Source organism: Neophocaena asiaeorientalis, unplaced genomic scaffold, assembly GCF_003031525.2.
Source record: "Neophocaena asiaeorientalis asiaeorientalis breed wild unplaced genomic scaffold, Neophocaena_asiaeorientalis_V1.1 scaffold7, whole genome shotgun sequence".
NCBI classification, from domain to species: Eukaryota; Metazoa; Chordata; class Mammalia; order Artiodactyla; family Phocoenidae; genus Neophocaena; species Neophocaena asiaeorientalis.
In genome coordinates this window covers 5,576,486-5,599,285 of record NW_020185337.1, presented here as the reverse complement: position 1 = coordinate 5,599,285, position 22,800 = coordinate 5,576,486, and the positions used below count along the sequence as shown (strand labels likewise).

At 37.1% G+C, this 22,800-nt stretch overlaps 1 protein-coding gene across 1 annotated transcript in view; it reads right to left on the bottom strand.

The window, feature by feature from the left end:
* The window catches only part of INPP4B (inositol polyphosphate-4-phosphatase type II B), a 480,337-nt gene that overhangs the window by 145,719 nt on the left and 311,818 nt on the right, over positions 1–22,800 (bottom strand). Inside the window, exons 12-13 of the mRNA XM_024736048.1 lie at positions 12,279–12,409; positions 11,764–11,868 (exon numbers count right to left, since the gene is read on the bottom strand). Of these exons, the coding sequence (XP_024591816.1) occupies positions 11,764–11,868; positions 12,279–12,409 (236 nt within the window). The remainder of the gene's footprint in view (positions 1–11,763; positions 11,869–12,278; positions 12,410–22,800) is intronic.

The window sequence follows — 22,800 nt, the reverse complement described above, 5'->3', positions numbered from 1 at the left end:
TGGTCTTTTGTGTATTTTACTTTATTGAGTTTTGCATCATTTAATTTACAATCATACCGAAATTCAACAATAATGAACAATCTTTCAACCAAAAGTTGCCGAGAAAAGAACCAAAATGTTAATGCATTTTGACTCAAGGTCAGAACAGTAATAAATCTATACATAGTAGTTTCCCGCTTGTATATACTAAATCTTACACAATTTTGAATGCATGCAATTGAATTTTGCAATTTCCTTAGGTGACATAGAAAGAATACACAAAATGTCTCTTGATCTATTTTCCAGTGAGATACTTTGTTTTTTTTTTAAATAAAAAATCCATACATTTAAATTGAAACTCAATCCTTTGATCTTCAAAGCCATCAAGTTTGATACATATTAAATTTACCACTTCAAGACATGCCATCATTTTTACATTCTAATGAAAAGTACCCCCATAAGAAGGAAGAAAAAGTGAATGCCCTCTTGTTAAACTACATTTTACTTGAGAAACCTAATTTCATAGTAGATCCTTTTCAAATTGATTTTGGTATTGACACCTTGGCTGTTTTTCTGATCTCATTTACAGGGAAAACATAAATTATTTTATTAGCTTCAAGTAAACACCATAACTTCTTCACAGTGGTTCAATCCAAATGCACCTGAAATAGTTTTTTTTTTTTTTTTTTTTTTTTTTTTTTTGCGGTACGCGGGCCTCACCGCTGCGGAGCACAGGCTCCGGACGCGCAGGCTCCGGACGCACAGGCTCAGCGGCCATGGCTCACGGGCCCAGCTGCCCCGCGGCACGTGGGATCCTCCCGGACCGGGGCACGAACCCACGTCCCCCGCATCGGCAGGCGGACCCTCAACCACTGCGCCACCAGGGAAGCCCTTCTTTCTTTTTTTAAATAAAATATGTCTTAAATTGAAAAGACTTCAGCTGCACTCAGAGAACTCAAGGTCACAAAAAAAACAGAAATACAACCCAAACCAAATGGTTAGTAAAGATACTGAACAATCACTTAATGGATTGTTGGAGTGGTGAGCTCTTGTCCTTTTAAAAAGTCACTAATCAACGAGAAGTCATCTTTTCCTAAAACAGCAACACATTAGACTAGTGTGAAATTTCCAGATTTCCTAGTCCAGGGGATTTTAGCCTAGGGCTAAGAGGAGGGTTTTAAGATGTCCAGGGATGGATGGTGAATTGTATTGGTGCATCTGTTCTGCTTCATGGAAAGGGGTCACAGCTTTTTTGAACAGTCATGAGATCCCCCAAAAGGGGCCAACTAAAGACTTGTCTACCTGCATTTATCTGACGAGAAACCTGAGGATCTTGAGAAGTTACCCGCTTTGTCTGAAGTCCCAAAGACATTATACCCAGGGCCTTCTAACTTCTAACCCAGGGATGGAGAACCAGTGATTTAAGTTATTGACTGGACCCTGAGTCCCTGGCTCCGGATCCCAGCTCTGCCATGTATAAGTTGTGCAGCATTGGGAAAACTACTAACCCTTTCTATGTCTCAGCTCCTCAGCTAGAAAATGGAGTGGAAAGTAGTAAAAAGAGGTTAGCATTCAGTAAGTACTGTCTATGATTATTTTCCCTATAGGAAGTAATCCTACCAATTAAGCAAAGAAAGCTGATATTTTAACTTTTGCTTATTTCTCCATAAAAATAAACTTTTCAGTCTGAAAACGAAAGTGATTCTGAGGCTTAGTCTTCTGAATAAGATCAGTTCCTGTGTTAATCTAAACTAAATGCAAAAAAAAAAAAATCAACATGATGTTGTAATCAAATACATTGCATTTCTGCTAAAACCTGGGTGACCAGCAATACCAACAATATACCAAAGTGACTATAAACTGTATCCACATGTTCCACCAAGCCCAAATTAAATGCATTCCTAACTCAATTTTCAAAAAAAGTTGTCTATGGACTTTCACTGGATCCAAAAAAACTTGTAGCCTCTCCAACACCACCCAGCAAGAGGGGAAGGATGAGGGAAGTGGAAATCTGAGTGGAGAAAGCAGTCTTAATTGATGGAGATTAAAATGACTTGATTATGCAAAATTTGCAAAACCATTTGTCTTTCTCTGGCTTAGTTCACTTAGTATGATAATCTCTAGGTCTGTCTATATTGCTGCAAATGGCATTATTTCATTCTTTTTTATGGCTGGATAATATTCTATTGTTCTGACTTTTCCTGCTCTTCTTCTCTGGTTCCCTGTGACCCATGTAGACACTTTGTTCCTTTAAGTCTTCCAGTAAAGTCCTCAAGACCTGACGATCATTTCCAATTTCTCTGTTTCCCTCAACATTATATCTGATCAGTTCTAACAACTCCGCTACCAAAATTTTATTCTCTCTTATACATGTTAAACATCTTTACCTTAATTTTGATCTTCCTCATGTCTTGTCAAGATTCCTACTGCCTCTTCAGTCCTAGCCTCTCTGCATTCACAATGCAGTGGATTGCTTTTTCTATGTGGGTGGCCATTCAATCACTCTGCCCAAAACACAGGCTTTGAGACTTATACCCCTCCTCATATCTTTCAAATATAAATAGAAGATCATTCAAATGTCTCAGCATCATGCATGTTTTAAGTGCTCAATAAATGTCAACAAATAGATAAACTAATATTTTGAGGGAAAATTCATTTTGTCATGTTTGTCCTCAGATCATACATGGAGTTACTATTCTTAGCTGAAGAATAAAACTTTTAGATACACTATCCAGAAACACATATATTAGAATCTGGAATATATGTATATATATTCTCCACGGTATGGGAATGAATATATATCCATTCATGAATCACATTCTGTAGAATAACAGAGAGCTTACGATTATCACATGCAAAAGAATGAAATTAGACCCTTATAGCAAGCACTAAAGAATCAACTCAAAAAGGATTGAAGATTTAAACATAAGATGTAAAGCTATAAAAGTCCTAGGGAAAAAACATAGGGAAAAGGTTTCATGAAATTGGTCTTAACAATGATTTCATAGAAATGACACAAAAAGCACAAGCAATGAAAACAGAAATAAACAAGTGGGACAACATCAAACTAAAAAGCTTCTGCATGGCCAAGGAAACAATCAGTAGAGTGAAATGGAAATACACAGAATTAGGAGAAAATATTTTCGAATCATATATCTGATGAGATTAATTTCCAAAATACGTAGGGAACTCCCACAACTCAATAGTAAAAAAAATTAATAACCTGCTTATAAAATGGGCTAATGACTTGAATAGACATTTTGCCAAGAAGACATAAAAATGGCGAACAGGTACATGAAAAAATGGTAAATGTCATTAATCATCAGGAAAACACAAATCAAAACCACTGTGACATATCGCCTCACATTTATAAAATAGCTCTTATCAAAAAAAAAAAAAGACAAGTGTTGGCCGTGACGTGGAGAAATTGGAACCCTTGCACACTGTTGCTTGTGGGATGCAAAATCACGCAGCTGCTATGAAAACAGTATGGAGGTTCCTCAAAAAATTAAAAATACAACTATTATATGATCCAGCAGCCCCACTTCTGGGTATTTACACAAAAGAATTGAAATCAAGATCTTGAAGAGATATTAGCACTCCTGTGTTCATTGCAGCACTAATTATAATAGCCAAGACATGGAAACAGCCTAAATGTCCATCAACAGGTAAATGAATAAAGGAAATGTGCTATATACATACAATGGAATACTATTCAGCCTTAAAAAGGAAGGAAATTCTGCAATATGTGACAGTATATATAAACCTTGAGGATATTATGCTAAGAGAAATAAGCCAGGTACAGAAAGACAAATACTGCATGACTGCACTTATATGAGGTATCTAAAATGGTCAGTGCATGGTATCAGCAAGTATGTTAAGTTAATCCGTATTACTTGATGTTAACTGCGATTCATTGGTCAAGGTGATATCGGTCACTGCCTAGAGTTGATTCTTCACTGTAGAGCTACTAGGTATTTGAAGGGACACACTTTAAGATTATGCAAGTCTCCTGTTTCTGTTTAAACTGGTACCCATTAATTTTAGCATCCACTGATGAACCTTGCCTGTGGCAATTTTTACTGTTCAAATGGTAATTTTCCATTTCCCTCATTCTTGCCAAATTTATTCATCGGACTTCTTCTGGAAGGAACAGATGACCCTTCTTCTTCCTTCATGTGTTTATTCAGTTATTTATTACCATCAATATGAGTATTTTGTTCTTTGATTCATAATCCAACCCTAGCTTTAGGTTTAAATTGTTCCAGCTTTGTCCGCTGGGAGCCCCTTCGGAACGGCTCCTGTATCACTTTTTTTGCCCCTTCTGTTTTGTCTTATTTTATTTTATTTTGCTTTTTGGTATTTGGACACTTCCTTACTTTCTAGAGCCACAAGATACTCCAGACTCATATTTTCCCTGCCGCAGCCTTGGAATCAACCAGCTTTCCAAGGAACCCTAGTTCTTTTTATTGGAGAATGGTGTTCAGAAATCGACTACTATGAGCAATTACACTCATTGCTACTGCTTTCAATCCCTTTCTGTAGCTAGAGCTAGAAAATATATGTATGTGTACTAACTTGTGCACACACATCTATATTTATCCATCTAACTACTGCTCTATCTATACTGTACTATCAACAACAAAAACCATGAGTCAATGCTGTTACCTCTGACTTCAATTCAGCCTCACAAGATTCCTTCTAGCCTTCCGTCCTTATTTCTACCTTCTCTCCCTGACATTGAGAAACTTGACTTTCCCTATCCACATATTTAAATATATGGTCAATCCCAGTGAAAAATAAAACAGCTTCAGAATTGTTAACCCTACCTCTGTAAGAAAAAAGAATTACTAACGAAGGTACAGTGTTTGTAGTGTTTTTTAATTTAGCATTTCAATATCTAGTCCTTTCCAAAGTTTACATAGGCCAGGTCCTTTCTTTCCCAATCTTTTCAGTAAATTATCATTTTAATAATTATCTTTACCGTTAATTATCATTTTAAACAAGATAACAAAAGTAAGTTAATGAAAGCAGGTTGGAAATATGAAATTCTATGGAAAACTTACACAATAATTAGTAGCACAACAATCATGATTTGAAAAAAATAAGAATAGAAAGGGAGCCAAGGTGCAGGTACCAAGAAGTAAGTATAGAAGCATTCCCCAAATATTCTTCACTCTTGGACTTCATAGAACGCATTTCAAATAAGCAAGTAGAAAATAGCACTACTGTGGTTCAGCAGAGCTAGAAGTGCAGCATCTTATCTATATTCCAGAAGCCATGCCTCCCATTTCCCAAGCCATAATATCCTCCCAAGCCAACCATAATAGCCCATTAGTATCAAGAGGTCTTCTCTGCAGGGACACTAGAGTTTCTGTCTGGGTACTGAAAGAGTAAATAAGGTCTCTCTTTTGCCTCTCTCACTTTTCTCTGTTGCCTTTTGATTTTACCCATCTTGATTAGAACCATTTCTCAAAAAGCTGGGATCTTTATGTCCACATTTTACAGAGGTTCAAAGAGATTAGGCTTAAATAGTGTTTGCACATTTGAGTTTCAAAGAGTTGCTCTGAGGTATTAACTTTTAAACATTGATTACTGTGATACTGTGATTTATAATATGAAATAAATATTTGGTCTTCGTCCCCTTTTCTGGCACAGAGTTCCCCAAACCCCGGGAATTTCCTAAGTGTTGAGAGCCACAAAGGTGTCTTCTGTTAGGTTAATGAGATGACTTTTGGACTGCACCTAAGGATGGGGGCTGGTGGCCAGTGAAACCAACCATGAGATTAGAGGGTTGAAACTTTCAGTCCTTTCTCCCTTGACTCCCCTACGGAAGAGGGGCTGAAGATGAGTTCAATCCCAATGGCCAATTATTTTATCAATATTGCCTGTGTAATGAAGCCTCCATAAAAACCCAAGAGGACAGGGTTTGGAAAGCTTCCAGGTTGGTGAACACGTGGAGGTGCTGGGGGGACTCAGAGAGCATGAAAGCTCCACGCCCTTTCTCCATACCTTGCCCTATGCATCTGTTGCACCTGACTCTTCCTGAGTTCTCTCCTTTTATAATAAACAGTAACCTAGCAAGTAAAATGTTTTTTCTGAGTTTTGTGAGTCTCTCTAGCGAATTAATCAAATCCAAGGAAGGGGTTGTGGGAACCCCTGATTTATAGCCAGTTGGTAAGAAGTATGGGTAACTACCTGGAATTTCAATTGGCATCTGAAGTAGAGGGCAGTCTTGTGGGGCTGAGCCTTTAACCTGTGGAATCTGATGCTGTCTCTGGGAAAATAATGTCAGAATTGAGTTGAATTGTAGGACACCTAGTTTGTGGCTCTGGAGAGTTGCACAAATGAGGGTGGGGGAAATCCCCTCCTCACAATCATAAATAACTAAAGAGTGGTTCTGAAGAAAACAGTTAGAAAGTAGCTGCTGAACTCTGTTCTCAGAATTTATATGATTTTAAGCAAAAGAAAACAGCTTTGTTCTTCAGCTATTAGGCATTTTTGGTTTATCATATAATCTGAAATAAGAACATACCGTGTACAGCTGTATAATACCTAATTTTAATTGAGACAGTTTCTGTCACAATTAACATTGATCACTAATATTTTCAAGTATCAGCATTCTTTATGGAAATCACAAAAATCACAAGACTCCAGGGAGTCTTAAAAGTTTGCAACTGTTATTTGATAAGTATCAGTTACCAATACCACAGTACTGGAACAGCTAGGTTTATCTCTTTTGGCCCCTTCATCCTTGAATTTCACTTGCAATTACTACATAAATAGTAGATAGATCTATGTACACCAAGGGAATTATTTTTTGGCCTCTTAGTTTAGTTAATGAAGAACGGTATACACTTACCATACCATACTCATTCTTGGCTACAGCAGTCGTACTCCTTAAAATTTAGTTAGAATTAACTGTAATTGACTGTTTTCCTCTAGAAGAAGTCAGATATACAAAAAAAAAATCAATAAAAAATTAAAATTCTAAGACAACAATCTGATCAGTGATATTTGTCTCATTTTAAAATTTCCTCATTTTATCCTGCTGTTTAAATTATGTATCTTTGTGACATGAATAGCCCTTAACTTTCAGATTTTTGGTACTCAATTATAAAAATCTAAGTGGACATTTTATTTTAAAGAAAAGTCAAGCAAAATAAGTGTAAAGTCTTTTTCTCTTTTTTTTAAAAAATATATAATATGCCTCTCTTCTTTCTTTGATATTTTATGCTTCAAAAATTCCTTGGCTTTGTGAAAATTTCATCATATACACCATATGAGGAAAGTGGAGTTCAAATTGTTGAGTCTTGTCAAACTAAAGATACAAGGTTGGTTTGAAATCTAATAGTAGGGCTGCCTCATAGCCTTTTAAAAGCCATTTAATAATAGAAATGAGATAGTAAGTCTATTTTTTCTCAGAAGATCTCTTTAAAATTCCTACAACTATAAAAAGAGTGCTGATGAAAAAAAAAATGTAGACATGCTGATCTCATTTCAAGGAAAAATTTAAGCATAATCCCTGACTTTAAAATGACCCGCAAAATGACTTGGACACGAATCTCAAGACAATAGGGAATTCTAAAGGAAATCTGTTTCAAAATAGTCCAAGCAAGTTGGCATGATGATTAAACATATCTAAAAGGTAACTGCACTTCACTGATGAGGTGATACACCTGAACTCTTGAGACACAGAAATCAGGGAGATCTCAATAGCTCCTCTTGTCTCCTCCTTCCTTCCGTGTAGAGATTAGAAGACTAAGGGGCAGAGAGGTTAGCTGACTCATCCATATTAAACAGTGAATCCTGGCCGATCTTGCACTTGATTACAGCCACAGCTTTATGATATAATATAGTAGGTTTTTTCTTTTTTTTTTTCCTTTCTTTCTTTCCCTTTCCTCCCTCCCTCCTCCTTCCCTCCCTCCCTTCCTTCCTTCCTTCCCTTTTCTCTCTTTTCTATGCACTATATGCTATTTTATATATATATATATATATATGTGTGTGTATAAAACATACAAACTAACTTAAACATAGTATAATACCACAAGAATCCATACTGTATAATATTCACAACTGTTTTTCTATGAAAGTAAAATATACTGGAGAGGGAAACTGTCTCCTTAATTTCAGGGATTTGTGTTATTGTTGTCACTGCTGCTAAGATCTCTATTGTGGTGGGTATTCTATTTGTTACATTTAAGTAATGGACAAAGATGAAAAATTAACTTAATGGGTCTGGGGGCACCTGAAGTTAAAGGAATGTTATTTCATTTGTCCGTATGAGACATGACATCATAGTTCTGCTGTTACTTGTTTCAAGAGCTGGACATTAGCCTTGTCTTTGGTGAACCTGCCTGCTCCTGTTTGCATAGCTACCTCTCCAAATATAAGAGACATATTAATCAAATGTGGATAGATGAAATTTACTAATGGTAAGAATTAAAATAGATGTAGACTATATCCAAATAACTCACCAGTGAAATACCAAGGCTTGGTCAATCTTACTTGCATCATTACCTGGAAAAATGTTGTCTGTAATTCAGCTAAACATTCAAGTCAGTAACCATGGATCTTAAATACATTTAACTTGATTCATTTAATCTGCTAAATATGTGTTATATAAGCAAGTAGAAAATCAGATTGACTACCATCTAACTTTTAACCATTTTATTTTTCAAGTAAAGAAAATCAAAGCTCAGAAAGGTTATCAACTTGGTCAAAATAAAAAAAAAAAGTAAGGGGTAGAGTCCCCCAAATTCAGTCAAGATTTTAATTTCTATTATAATACATAGTTGGTGATATAGTCTATAAACACCTACTTTAACTGAATTTCAATTTAAAATAACATTTAAACTTCTAAAAACTTAAATATTTTAAAAACATATATTTAATATTTTATATATGAGTAGCCTTGGGGAAAGAAACCAGCATGTAATAGAATTCAGTACTTTTGAATTAATTCTTGGCTGTTAGACTCTCTAGTCCTTTCCCCCATTTACTCCTTAAGTCTTCAAAGAAAGGAATCAGTCTTTCTGAAAACTATGTCAAAAACCCTCTAGTTGATGAGTTGTACCCTAGTTCCGTAACTTCAAAATATTGCTTTTCTCTTTACTGTTTGATATTTGTCATCACAAATAAGAAATTCTTTTATATATCCCATTACGGGTTGAACTGTGCCCCCACTTCAGAAAGATATCTTAGAATATGACCTTATTTGGAAATAAGGTTTTTACAGATGCAATCAAGTTGCAATAAGGTCATTAGTGCAGGTCCTAATCCAACATGACCTAATCCAAAATGTCCTTAATGGGGAACTCTGGACACAGAAAGAGACACAGAGAAGATGGTGTAAAGGCATAAAGGGGAACGACATGCAAAGACGGAGGATCTGTGGGATGCACCAACAAACCAAAGAAAACTAAAGACTGCAGGAATACCGTAAGAAGCTAAGTATGGAAGGAGGCAAGAAGGAATCCCCTGTCAGTTTCAGAGGACGCACTCCTCTGCCAATGCCTTGATTTTTAGACTTCTAGCCTCCAGACTGTGAAGCACTGCATTTCTGTTGTTTATGACTCCCACTTGGTGATACTTTGTTATGGTGGCTCTAGGAAACTGATACATATCCCACTAAACTAATTAGAAGAAATTTTGTTTGCTTTTCTAAATATCTTTCTTTTAGTTGCCAGTTTCTTCCTTTTACATTGGAGAAACAAAAACTAACTGCCTTGTATCATCCCAGTTCACTCTAGTCTATTTTCAGAAATTACCTTAGAGAAAACAGCATAATGTAAATGGTTCTTTTGTCTTCAAGAAATAAGTATAAAGTAAAAGGCCACATAGATAATAATTTCTCTTTGTGTGGTGGATGTATTTTAAGGATTATCACCAAATATTTAAATGCACATTTAAAATATAAATTCCTATCAATTTGGCTTCAAAAAACTATCTGGTTTGATGATACTGCTACCCATCCACGGCTGTAACCTGATTATTCACAGTACTTGCATGTGATGATTTTTCTAAAATGCCTCTCTAAATCATCTTTTCTCTAAATCTGGCTACTTCTTTAGTTCAAGATTTCAATGTCTCTTAATAGGCTCTTAACTGATTACTTTCCTCCAATTTTAACACTCCTGATAAAACTGACAGATCCGTTTTGTTCCAGTGATGGCAAATGCCACGTGTATCATAAAAACTATTATTGTTCGTTCTATGTGTTTTACGTGGTCTAGTTCACTTAATCAGGAAGGAAAAGACAGTGCTTAGAAAGATTAAATAACAGGCTTAAGGTCATATATAAAGTAGTAAAGTTGAAATTCTGTTCCACTCCAAAATATATAAACTTTTTTACTGTATTATAAAAGTCTCTTCATATAGGCCATTAGGAAAAAAAAAGTTACGCTGGTTGTCAGATAGCTTTTGAATGTTGCAGCTTCTTTATGACCTTGGTTTTGATGATTTTTGAAAACCATTAGATATTGTTATGTTCAAACTATTAACAGACACTCAGTATTCAGGGAAGAATTCCTGAAAGCCTCAGGCCAATCCATCTCATTTTTAATTCAGTTGACATAACTTTTGGTGAACAGGATGCAAGTTAAAATTTCAGATAGTTGATAAGGGTTACCAAAGATAATACAATTATATATCAGAATGATTTTAACTACACTTGAACTTATACGTTAGCTAGTTGTGTACACACAATCAGTATGCACCAACTTGAAAATTTTAATTTTTCTGATTATAAAACTTCAGGTAATTTTAAAACAGAGATTTAATTTTAATTTTTTAAAACCTCTGACCTCTAACCTGTAGCCTCATCGTGACAATGGCTACAAAATTGGGTGTTAGAATGCTTCTTTAGATGTATCTGTGTATGTGCATGTTTGTATGTATATGTTGATAGACTCAGCATAAAGGATTTGATGATCTAAAGTAAGTTTTAGCTTCCTAGGAAGATGAGTACCCATAGGATGACCATAGCATTGATGATTCAGAGAGACCTTTGAGATGGAAAGGATGTGGAGGGCATCATTAACAAAGATGCTGGACAAACAGGCATAGTATGGGACTTCTGCTGATAAATAAGGGCAGGTGGTCACCCTAAATATGCACAAAATTGATATAGCAATAAGTTAAAGAAAAGGGAGATGAGAAGAGTATTTAAAATATATTTTACTGAGAAATGGCAAGGAATTACTTGAGTGGCAATGAATTCAACCCCATATCATTCACTCTAGGACTATTCAGGTATGTTATGAAAATCTATGTGTATTTTCTTGAAAAATGTCTCTCACAACCAAGTACATCGAAATACTGTAGCACCTTCTATCTGATAAACCCGCTTCTCATAGGGAAGTGGGTGATTCTGGTGATAGCCACCACTAAGTCGGAGAAACAGCACGTGAGTCCATTTTGGACTTTGGTTTCTCAGGATAGGCACAAAATGAACGAGTCTTGTTTTTCTTTTTCTCTAATTCAAACAGTAGCACAATGGGGAGCTATTAGGCATCGCTGATAATACTTAAAAAAGCTAATACTCATTTTCCATAGTCACCTGTAACTCAATTCAGGTGGCATATTTACAAAGCATCGCCCAGAAACACAGCAACGAAAATGTAATGGTTTCTTTTGTAGTATCTAGGGTCATTATCAGCTTCAATTGTTTCATCTTCACCTTTATATAACGGCTAAAATTTCGAATTCTGCCAATAGGCAAGGCTTTTAAAGAAGTACGCACTAATATAATTTGCCCATTTGAAAAAGAATACTATATACTACCTTTCAAGTGAGGGCTGTGTACGTGCATTCTTTGCAGATGTAGATTTATTGGAACAAATTCTAATGTTTTCTCTCCTTTGCTGCTGCTTGATTTGAAAGAGGACCCTAGGTGGAAAAAAAAAAATTAAACATCATTAGTAAATAAATAGTGTGTGTGTGTGTGTGTGTGTGTGTGTGTGTGTGTGTGTGTTGGAAAGTACATATGACATAGAAAAATGTTATAAGAATTTCAGAAAGAAAAACATATTCTGTATGAGTTGATTTTCTTCTCAGAAATTTAATTAAAAAAAATTCTCAGTTATCCCTATAATGATACCATGAAGTAAAATAGTGCAACTTTTTCTTCTTTGTTTTTCATGCCAAGATGGTAGAGTTGGAAATAAAAGTTTTCTGCTTTGTGTTTTTTATTAAATCTTGACTTTTCTATGTCCATAACAACAGTATTTATTATTGTTTTCACATAACATACATGAAATTCATTTCAGTTTGAACATGTAAAGTCATTGATTTCATACCTGTTTCCTTGCTGAGTTCTGTCAGAATGTCTTGGTACATATTCACCATTTGATCACAGTGAGTAAGGACATTTTTTCGTAGATTGTCCCAGTGTGGAGAAAGCTCCCCAAGTTCTTTTAGCTCCTGGTTTCTGTTACAATGAAAAAGAAGAGAAAATATTTATTTTGATCTTAAACCCACAGACACAAAATGCTTAAGCAGGGCTGCCAAACGAACTGATTCACCATCCCTTTCAGGAAAGCTCTGTGCTTATTAGGAAAAAAAAATCATTTTAACACAAAGGAAGAAGTGACTAGGTTAGGCCACACAAACATTAAAAGTCCTGTATGTCAAAGAGCAAAAGAAAAAGGTTTAAATTTATTGATAAAAATTTCACAAAGATGGCAAAGACTTATTATCCTTAATATAAATAGAGGCCATTCAGTTAAAACAAAACAAAACAAAACACTAAACCTCAACAGAGAGATAGCTAAGTTCTAGGCTTTGACTATCCCACATGAAATAATTTGGAAAGGGTTATCTGACTGTGAAGGAAACACAAGCTAATCACGGAATCTAGTTTATATATAACATGGCTGTAATCTTTCTAAAGCCCATAAATAGTATGATCAGGTATGATTTTATTGGTCTCAATTTCTCCTAAGGACAATTTAAGTAAATACTGTATGCCTATATTTTGTCCCCTCTTTATCAAAAGAAGAGCTAATCAAGATCTAGGTTTTAATTATTAACTTTAATTCTCTACCCTTCAGCCATGTTAATTTAAGTCATCAGAATGCCTTTTTAAATTATAATGATAAATGGTTTAATATGCTTCTTGGTTAGATTTCTCATTCATTTCTATAACCTTTTACCAACAACATTTTCATGAGGCAGTTTAACCAGCAGTAATGAAACTTCTTTGCTATTTTGGCTGTGAAACATGCTAAATACCAAGCTAATAAATTCAGAAGATGTGGAATCTTTAACATCCTGTTAAATTCAGGAATAATGGATGGTGTGCAAAAATGTGACTTGCTTCCAAATGCTTGTAGCTGCCTTTGTTTGGTTTCAATGGGAATGCGATATAGTATAGTTGCATCTTCCATCTGAGGTCTTCACAATTTTTGTGAACATTAATCTCATTCTCAACTTTTCCATAGATTAACTTTCATCAGACAACATTCATGGAAGTAATTAATCAATGGACAATGGGAGTAAAGGAAATTCATGACCAAAGCGGGGTTAGGAGAGAAGGTTGAAGAGTTGGGAAGTCAAGTTCTCTGTGTGGACTCAGATGGTAGGGTATTGAAATTCGGGACAAAACAACAACAACCAAAACAAACAGATAATTCCAGAAGCTGGAGATATCAAGTCTAGAAGAATCTGGGCAATTAGGTCAAATCTGAGGTAGAGAGCAAATGTGATATGTCAACTTAATATGTAAGATTTTGGGTTTTACTTTCAATATATGGTTATAATAGAAATCTTAACTAGGTATTACTGTTTAACACTAATAAACGCACCATGGGTTTACAATTTATGTTGTCTCTGAATTCCTATCAGAAATAATAATTATAAGGGAGGTGGCGATGGAGGGGACGGTAAGAGTGAAGCCCCTGACTACGGTGTGGAATATTGGGATGGAGTACACCTCCCTGCCCAAGAGGAGTCCGACAAAGTGTGGTCAGAAAATCTTAGCGTTCTGTAGGGAGTGACTTGAAGGAAGCCGGGAGGAATCTACAAGCTGGGGTTTAAAATTCATTACACTCCTCCAATATGTCAAAACTTACATACAGGAATAACTAGACGAAACCTGGCGTTCACTGCTTTTTTTTTCTAAGAGAGGACATTAAACAGATACACATTCTGAAAGGGACAAACAAACAACATAAGGTTTCTCCGCATTAAAAAAGTTCAGGGACTTCCCTCGTGGCTCAGTGGTTAAGACTTTGCCTTCCAATGCAGGGGGTGCGGGTTCGATCCCTAGTTGGGGAGCTATGAGCCCACATGCCTTGCGGCCAAAAAACCAAAGCATAAAACAGAAGGAATATTGTAACAAATTCAATAAAGACTTTAAAAATGGTCCACATCAAAAAAAATCTTTTTTACAAAAAGTTCAAATATAGGAGAACTATAGAATAAAGGTATAATAAACTAGAGTAATGAAAAAGGTGTAAAACAAATGGGGCAGATTAAGAAAGTAAGTTTTTAGAAAATGAAAGAAATTAATTACATTAATACATTAAAATAGAGAAGATAATTGGCTGCATCAAAATCAGTAAACTTTTCAATCAGGAAGGCTAGGGCTGTCTGTATTATATTTTGATTTGTCACTCAGTAAACAAAAACTTTAGCATCTAAGAGCCTTGTTTTATATCTCCATCCAGGTTCTGTGGAAGGCAGGGCCTGAGATCAAGCAATCCCAGGTCAGTCAGAGGGAGGTAAGAAGGGAAGTGCTGAAGGGAAAAAGCAAAAACAGGCATAACATCGTTCGTTATCAAGCTGGGCAGAACTTCACAAGAAAACACAGCTGGTTAGGTGGCCACGTGGAATGACTCCAGAGAAGTCATACGGAATCTCTGCACCTTGGAACAGATTGTTAGATGGAGGAAAATGCATTTATATGCCAGTTCCTTACCATCCACTCTGTTTCACTGGTAAAGATTCATCCGATGGGACTTTAGCTCCTCTGTACTTCTAGTTATGCAATCTGTTTCCTTCAGGCAGCCACTGGGGGGGGGGGGGGGGGGGGGCGCAATATTCCAGTGGAGACAGAACTTTCCTGGGTCTGGTAAAATATAGGTGCCAAGTCCACTCTGGATACTTCCATGGCAGATGCCATTGGGTGCATGATAATGGCTGGTCTTCACCTTGAGGGAGACTGATAAGTTGGTGGCATCAGGAGATAAGGTGACAATGGTGGCACCAGTTGGGGCTCTCCATTGAGCAGGTGGTCAAAACCTGAAGACGTGTTGGGGGTGAGCGGGCACAGGAAAACACAAAAACGGGGCCCAGGACAGGCAACTTCTTGCACAATTCCGATCCATTTATGAAATCCAGATAGCATATAAGACAACATTCTTCATCTTCTGCAAGAGGGAAGTTCAAGTACAATCCTTCAAAATGACGGCCAGTTGCAACTTCCCAAAGATTTAAAGAGAAGCAGTGAACCAAGCACAACAGTCAATACTCCAGCTGATTCTGGGGGCCTTAGCTGGTGGTATTCATCATTCTACCACTCATTTCAAATTTGCCTCATACTCCACTGGCATTTCTGGAGTGCTGCCTTGTGAGGTCACCTAGACCTTAATCTGAAGACATTAGGCTCTTCGTTTCCTTGCTGTTATGGAATTTTAGTTGTGGCAATTTCCCATGCACTTCTGGCCGTGGAACACCTCTGAGTTCTAGATAAATTTCTCTTTGCTCAGCGGCCCTATTTCCCCATGGTGATGAGCAGAGTATCTCTTACTATCTTTGCTGGTCCATTTAGTTAGGAATGTATGGTAGTCAGATCACACATGAAATCGACCACAACTTCCAGTTAAGTGGGACTCTTAATGGGTCCCCTGACAGAACGCCTGTCCCCATACTCCAAGAACCAGGACTCTAACTGGCAAAGTCTAAGGCTGTAGGGAAAGAAAGTGCATATCCCCAAAAGTGGGGCACGGTGATTGATTATAAGGGCTAACCCTTTCTTTCAGAGGTGGTTATTTTAGCTATAGCGGGCACAACATCCTATACCAGCTGTTGGTTTAGCATATAAACTTCATCCTGGAGGATAGTACCCCAACCCTAAGTTTTTTTACCCAAGCTGGTACCTTAGCTGAGTCTTTCATGGTTAATATTATTCCACTGTTCTATCAGGTCTGTGGCTTTTGGGTGGAGGGGCATGCAGTGATTACAAACTCATGTCGCGCCTCGTTTTACGTAGCACTTGTCCTTTGGTTGGAGCAATGTTATGTGGGACACCAGATCATTCTGTAAGCCATCAGACGGGGGTGCCAGCAGTGGCAGTGTGAGCAGAAAAGGGAAACACATATTTAGACTCTGTTTCACGTCCCAGGATAAGCTGCTGCCCTTTCCAAGGTCAAAGGGATGCAACGTAATTGACCTGCCACCAAATAGCTGCTGGGTCTCCCCCAAGGAATGGTACCATATTCGTGTCCACTGCCGATCTATTTCTGGCATTTAACATTTAGCAGTGACAGTAGCTATATCAGCCTTGGAGAGGGAGGCCACGCCTCTAGGTCCATGTATAACCCCTGTGTCTGCCACCAAGGCCATTCTCTTCATGGGTCTATTTCACAAACTCTGGAGTGTCCAAGAAAGGAGTCTGGCTAATCCGTGGGCAGGTGATAATGTTCTCTGGTCATGAAGAGTATTTGCTTTCTGATGGGCATGGCTCAGGCATGCTTGTGTTCACTCCCGTAAGCCCATCTACATACCCTTGCCCGTACTCCTTGAATCCAATCTTCTAGTCTTATTTCTTCCAGGCCCGTGAAGCCATTCACTTTGCTGAACTTGATATATATCCATACCTCAGGCCATCTCTCCCTCTAAATGATTAACAATCACACTGTTTCTCAGATCTCCCCACTGGATGGATTTTCTTCATTATTGACCTTAAGGCCCACCTAACACATCAGGCTGACCCATCTTTTTAAGAGTTTGAGTGTTTTCTTCCTCCATGAGTTAATCAGAATGCAAGAGAAGCATCAAAAGATAGAGGTACTAACATGAGGTCAGTGACATGAGACTCTGGGACAGCTCTTTACGATATATGCTCATACCTCTTGGATCTGCTTAAGCCCAGTTCCGAATGTATCACTCCCACAACACAATACGTTACTCCTGCATCATACAATGGGATCACAGTAGTACCCAGTTCACAATGGGCAGCTCTAGGCCCAGAGTCATTCTGTGTCCCATCATCAGGGGTTTAGTCTCTAACTAGGGCCCAGTATCACACTGGGATGATGCAGGAGCCACCAGTACATTTCAGAACCCTAAAGGTCTGCACCGAAACAATCCTACCTGAATTTGCTGAAGCCTCCACAGGGCAGCATTATTTCTCACCATGGATATGTTCAGACCCATTGTTCAATCTCATGTACCCAAGGGCTGGCAACACAGTTAGGAACTTTGGAAATGTTCCTCTTCCTTGGGCTCTATATGACACACTCTGCTTCTCCATTAATGGTTATATATATATATATATATACACATATATATATATATACTATATTTTTGATAAATATGATATATATGACTTTCATACATATTCATGACATATATATTACTTTTATATACATAAAGTCTGAATGGTATATGCATCAGAAATATAGTTCAAATCACAGCAATTATTTATGTACATAGATGAAGAAGGTCTTTTTTGTTTATGCATATGTATGTGCTATATTCCTGATTTCCCCCATTATTTGTCATCGAACCAACATATGTTAGAGGTGGAGCAACCATATGTGCCAGTTTACACCTGTTACTCCATTGTAATTATGAGCACCTCTTTCATTTGCAAAATATCCCTTTAAATGACCCAAGTTTTAGGATATCAGAATTAACATATCCTTTTTGATATAGTAAAAGAAAACAACAGCTACAAACTCACAGAATGTCATGGCTGGAAGGAAATTTAGGAAACAATTTGAAATCTCTTGCTTCACAGATGGAGGCATCTAAATAAAGCTGCTTGTTAATCTCAGAGTCACCAGAAAAACATAAGCCTTTTAGACTATAATTCTATACCAACTCTTTCCTCACCCCATAAGATTCTCCACTGTAAGAACAAAGAAATACAAAACAAATTAACAAAATTACGAACAACAGAAACAGTGCCTTGTTTATGAAGGTACTCAACGAACGTATATGGAGTGACGGGGTGTAGAACCTGGAGCTATTGACTTCTAGAATCACATTTATACACTTTCATGTACTTTTAACATTAAACCTGAACAAAGGGTAAGTTGTAAGTTGAGATTTTTTACTTCTGTATCTTTCAGTTCAAATGGCATGGCTACTAGGTATGCAGTAATCATCTCTAAAATATGTTTAAGTGCATAGTGGTGTCTAGTATTCTGAGACTCATAGATAATGGCCCCTGTGGTCCAGTCTGCATGTTGCCACTTTTATCTAAACAGAAATCTGGCATCAACGTTATAATTAAACAGTTACACATCTTTACTAAACCTTTGGTGTGAATGGAAAAAGTGATGAGCTGTGTAAATGCATTTTTAATCCATAGAAAAATATTTTTTAAAACACTCTGCTATCTATTAACATTATCATTTTACTCACAGTAACACCTTCTGCTTTCAAAAGCTGTCTCCTTTAATTGCTACCTTACAACAATGACAATGAATATTTCTTTCTGGAAAATCCACTGCCCTGCTAAACACACACAATCACTTATGAATTCCCTACCTTACTCTCACTAAAGTTCTATTTTTAAAACAAATTTTCTAGCTTGTCTCTAACTCTTTCCAATTCTCCAAGACTCCAATAGGTAGGCACAGGAAGTTGAAAAGAAAAGACTGAATATTCAAATACTAATAAGCTTGGGCCGCTTACACATTAAAGTTCTTTTGGCACTTACTGCCATCCATCCACTTTCACTTTGCTACCTACAAAAATAAAAGGCAAATCATATAAAATGTGTCTCCAAAGGAGACAGGTGATTGCTAAGGCCTACTTGAGAAATACCTAATGCTCTATGGTTCTTGACATTTCAACTGTAAAGACTGACATTCTTGATACTTGATGAAATATTCATACAGATCTCTGGTGTACTTTTTGCCTATATGGTTTGTTTCATCTGACCTTGTTTAAATATTTCAAAAATACATGCTTTTTCTCCTTAGGAAAATTGCAGGTTCCTGGAGGTTATTATGACCCTCTGGACCTTCCATAATGTGAAACACACTCCCAAGTATAGCATGTTTGAAACACAGGCTATTAAATAACATGAAGAGAAAATGAGACCAAAAAAAACCCAAATGACTCTTGAAGAGTAAAAAGAAATAACTGAACACAACATGAGTCACAGAGAAACTGAAAAGGAAATAGCCAAAGCTGCTTTCATATATAATGCATGAAACACTGGAAAGATTATTAAATAGGTAAACGTTTTTTAAAGTTCATTACTTACACCCCTGGGGCTGTCATGGCTAGAAGGACAGGGAGGGTGCTGGGCAACAGGGAAACCAAGTAAGCAAACTGGCATTCGGCCCTTTTCCTTACTCCAGCCATCCACCTGCTCTAACTGAATCTCCCTAATTAATACTGGAATTCTCTGTACAGAGCTGTAAACAGTTTCTACTGCTGAAAAATAAAGCTAGGTTTAAGACTACCAAAATAGAACCTAGTTCAAAGAGGAAAAAGTTTAGCATCTACTTAAAGCCTCTATTTAAAAGTAGTTTCAAAGCCTGATGACGATGTATTCAAGGGGGGGAATTCCAACATGGGGAAAACTTTGCTCTGAGTCTGTCAGTTACAGAGACTTGTCTTGTTTATCGTCTTGTCCTACCACAGTCCTTTGTCCATAGAAAGTGTTCCATGTAGGCCTGTTAACTGAATGAAAGATTTGCTTGAAGACTGTAATTCTTAGATTTTCCTGAAATTCGAGATGAAGTCAAAACATAAGCTAACCCCAAAGTAGAATGCTGAGCTCTGCCCCAGTTAAAATGGATACATGCAATACATAAATGAGTCACTGTTGAGTCTTCTAACCTTATACGGTTGAGATCTGTAACCCTAGTTTGGTTATGTCTTCCTCAAGGATAGAGAAAGATTTGAAATGTATCTTCATATGGCATCTCTTACTGTGATGGTTAATTTTACGTGTCAACTTAGCTAGACCACAGGGTGTCAGATATTTGGTCCAATGTGATTGCTGGTGTTTCTATAAGGTTGTTTTGGATGAGATTAACATTTAAATCTATAGACTGAGTAAAGCAGATTGTCCTCCCTACTTTGGGTGGGCTTCATCCAATCAGTTGAAGGCTTGAATAGAGCAAAAAGGCTGACCATCCCCTGACCAAAAGGGAACTCCTCCTGCCAGGCTGACTTTGAGCTGGGACACTGGCTTTTCCTGGGTCTCAAGCCTGCTGGCCTTTGGACTAAAACTACACCATAGTCTTTCCTAGGTCTCCAGCTTGTTCACTCACCCTGAAGATCTGAGGATGAGCACACACACACACACACACACACACACACACACACACACACACCTTACTAGTTCTTTCTCTAGAGAATCCTGAGTAATACACTAACTATGTAGAGATTCCATCAGAAAGCTTTCTTTCTGCTTGGTGTAAAAGAAGTTGCGGGGGGGGGTGGTGGTGGTGAGATGGAAACATCTAGAATAGAGTTTAGGCTCTTTCATGAACTTTTATCCCTCCCACTACATTTTACAAATACTCTGACTTCTTCAAAAGAAAAATAACCATAGAAAGGCTCAGCCTGTCTAAGGGACATACACAAGAAATCTCTAGTCCTGAGGCCAAAGTGCCACATGTGAGCACCTATCTTATTAGAAGTGTAAACCTAGAATAATCAAGTTAAAAAAATCTGGTTATGTGAATTCAAAAATTCCTGAAATTACGAAGAGTAATTATTGTAAGAAAGAGTGCCCAAGGGTAACAGTTAATTCATTTACAAGAAGGTAGCAAGATCAAATAGCCTGATAAAAATTTATCTACCAAAGGATACAGACCAGTAAGAAAGACATTAAAATGTTATTTGAAATTGTCATTATCTAAGCAAATAGAAATATTTTCCTACAATGAGCTGTCCAATACCATTTTGTAGAATAGAAATGGCTACACAATTTAAATAGAGCCTTTTGGTAGTTATCACACTCTAAAACTACATGTGGGTGTACACGGGTGGCAAGTTTAAGAGGCAAATGGCTTTCGTTCATTAAGCAAAATTAGACCTTCAAACAAACCTGAAAGAAGCCATGAAAATTTACCCATTAGGAAAAAAAATTAAATATGAAATAGTCAATGAAGTGTAGACTCTACAAATGACTGGTGGGTGGCTTCATTTCATAAAGTGGCTGGCTGACACCATAAAACTGACAAAGTTCAACTACATGTCAAGTTTCACAGTATTTTCAACCCACAATTCAAACTGTCTGTGCTTTAACCTGTAGAAGGATAACAACTGCATCCATAAATCACAGGCTTTTTAAAAATGCATTTTTGTAAATGACAACGTGGGTAATGTTGCAATCCACGAGCCACTCTTTCACTGGAAAAAGTGACTGGATATTCTGAGTGGTCATTCACTCTGATTTTCATGTGACATTAAAACAAGCGGCTGTTGTACTATACACTCAAGGTTTCAAGTTTATATGCAAAGACTAAGCATTGGAACACGGTAACTACAGGAATTAGCTGTAATCACAGAATCTGTTTGTATCTGATAAACAGCCGGATTCTATAATTTAATTTTAGGTAGCTGCGTTAGGAAAAAATGAGGAATGATAAGTATGTCTTATTCCATCCTGAGAGTCTATTTGCTGCTCCTGATAAAGGTGATTTGGTGTTTATTTACTTCCACATATCTTCTTTACCCTTCAAAGTTTGTCAAACATGGTCATTTATTGTTTTAATATGTTAAAGCTCAGTGTTTCATTTATGCTTAAAATGGTGGCGTGTTCATATGAAACTTCTCCTAAATCCACATATACTAATATATGTCTTTTTATTTTGGGTAGCCATGAAAATTACTCACTGTACCTGAAAGGCTACAAAAGCAAGAACATATGCTCACACTGTTACCATTTTTCATTATTCATGCCCATACTTTTAGAAAGTGCAAACATTTGTGAGTATCACCCCTTTGAATTCTCACTCCTGCATCTGGAGTGCAGATGTCACCCAGTTCAGTTTCATAGGTAGACAGAATTCAAGAAGCTCTCAAAGTGCTGGAAGTAGAGCTCTTTGGGGAACACCGTAAGGATTTCCAGGTAATCAAGGTTAGTGTCGTATAGAATGTGTCTCTTTTCTTAAAACACTCCTCAGATATAATTGTCCCAGAGCCCGACTAAACAAAATTAAAAATTCAGTCTCACTAGGCACATTTCAAGTGCTCGATAGCTACATGGCTATCAGAGTAGGCAGTGCAGTATGGAACATTTCCATCATCGTGGAAAGTTCTAGTGAACGACATTCCTCTGGACAAATGGGAAGAATATAAGTGAGAAGTAAAGTGACTTATTTGATGCCATATTGTTAGGAAGTGGCGGAATCAAGATGTACCGAGGTCTTGTGAATGCAAATCCTGTTCTCTTTTTTATTTTAATTTCTGGGTGAGTATGATTTCTCTTAAGCAAGTATCCTTCAATAGGAGGACAAGATTGGAATCTCCCATCTGAGGGACTCATCTATATGTAAATTCCACCCAGGTCAACAAAGAGCTGGTGCAAATATTTTGCTCAAGTGTGCACTTACCAGACAGCCTTGGCTACCATAATTGCTGGAATCTCAAACAACAAAACAAAATTCTTATGTATTTTCT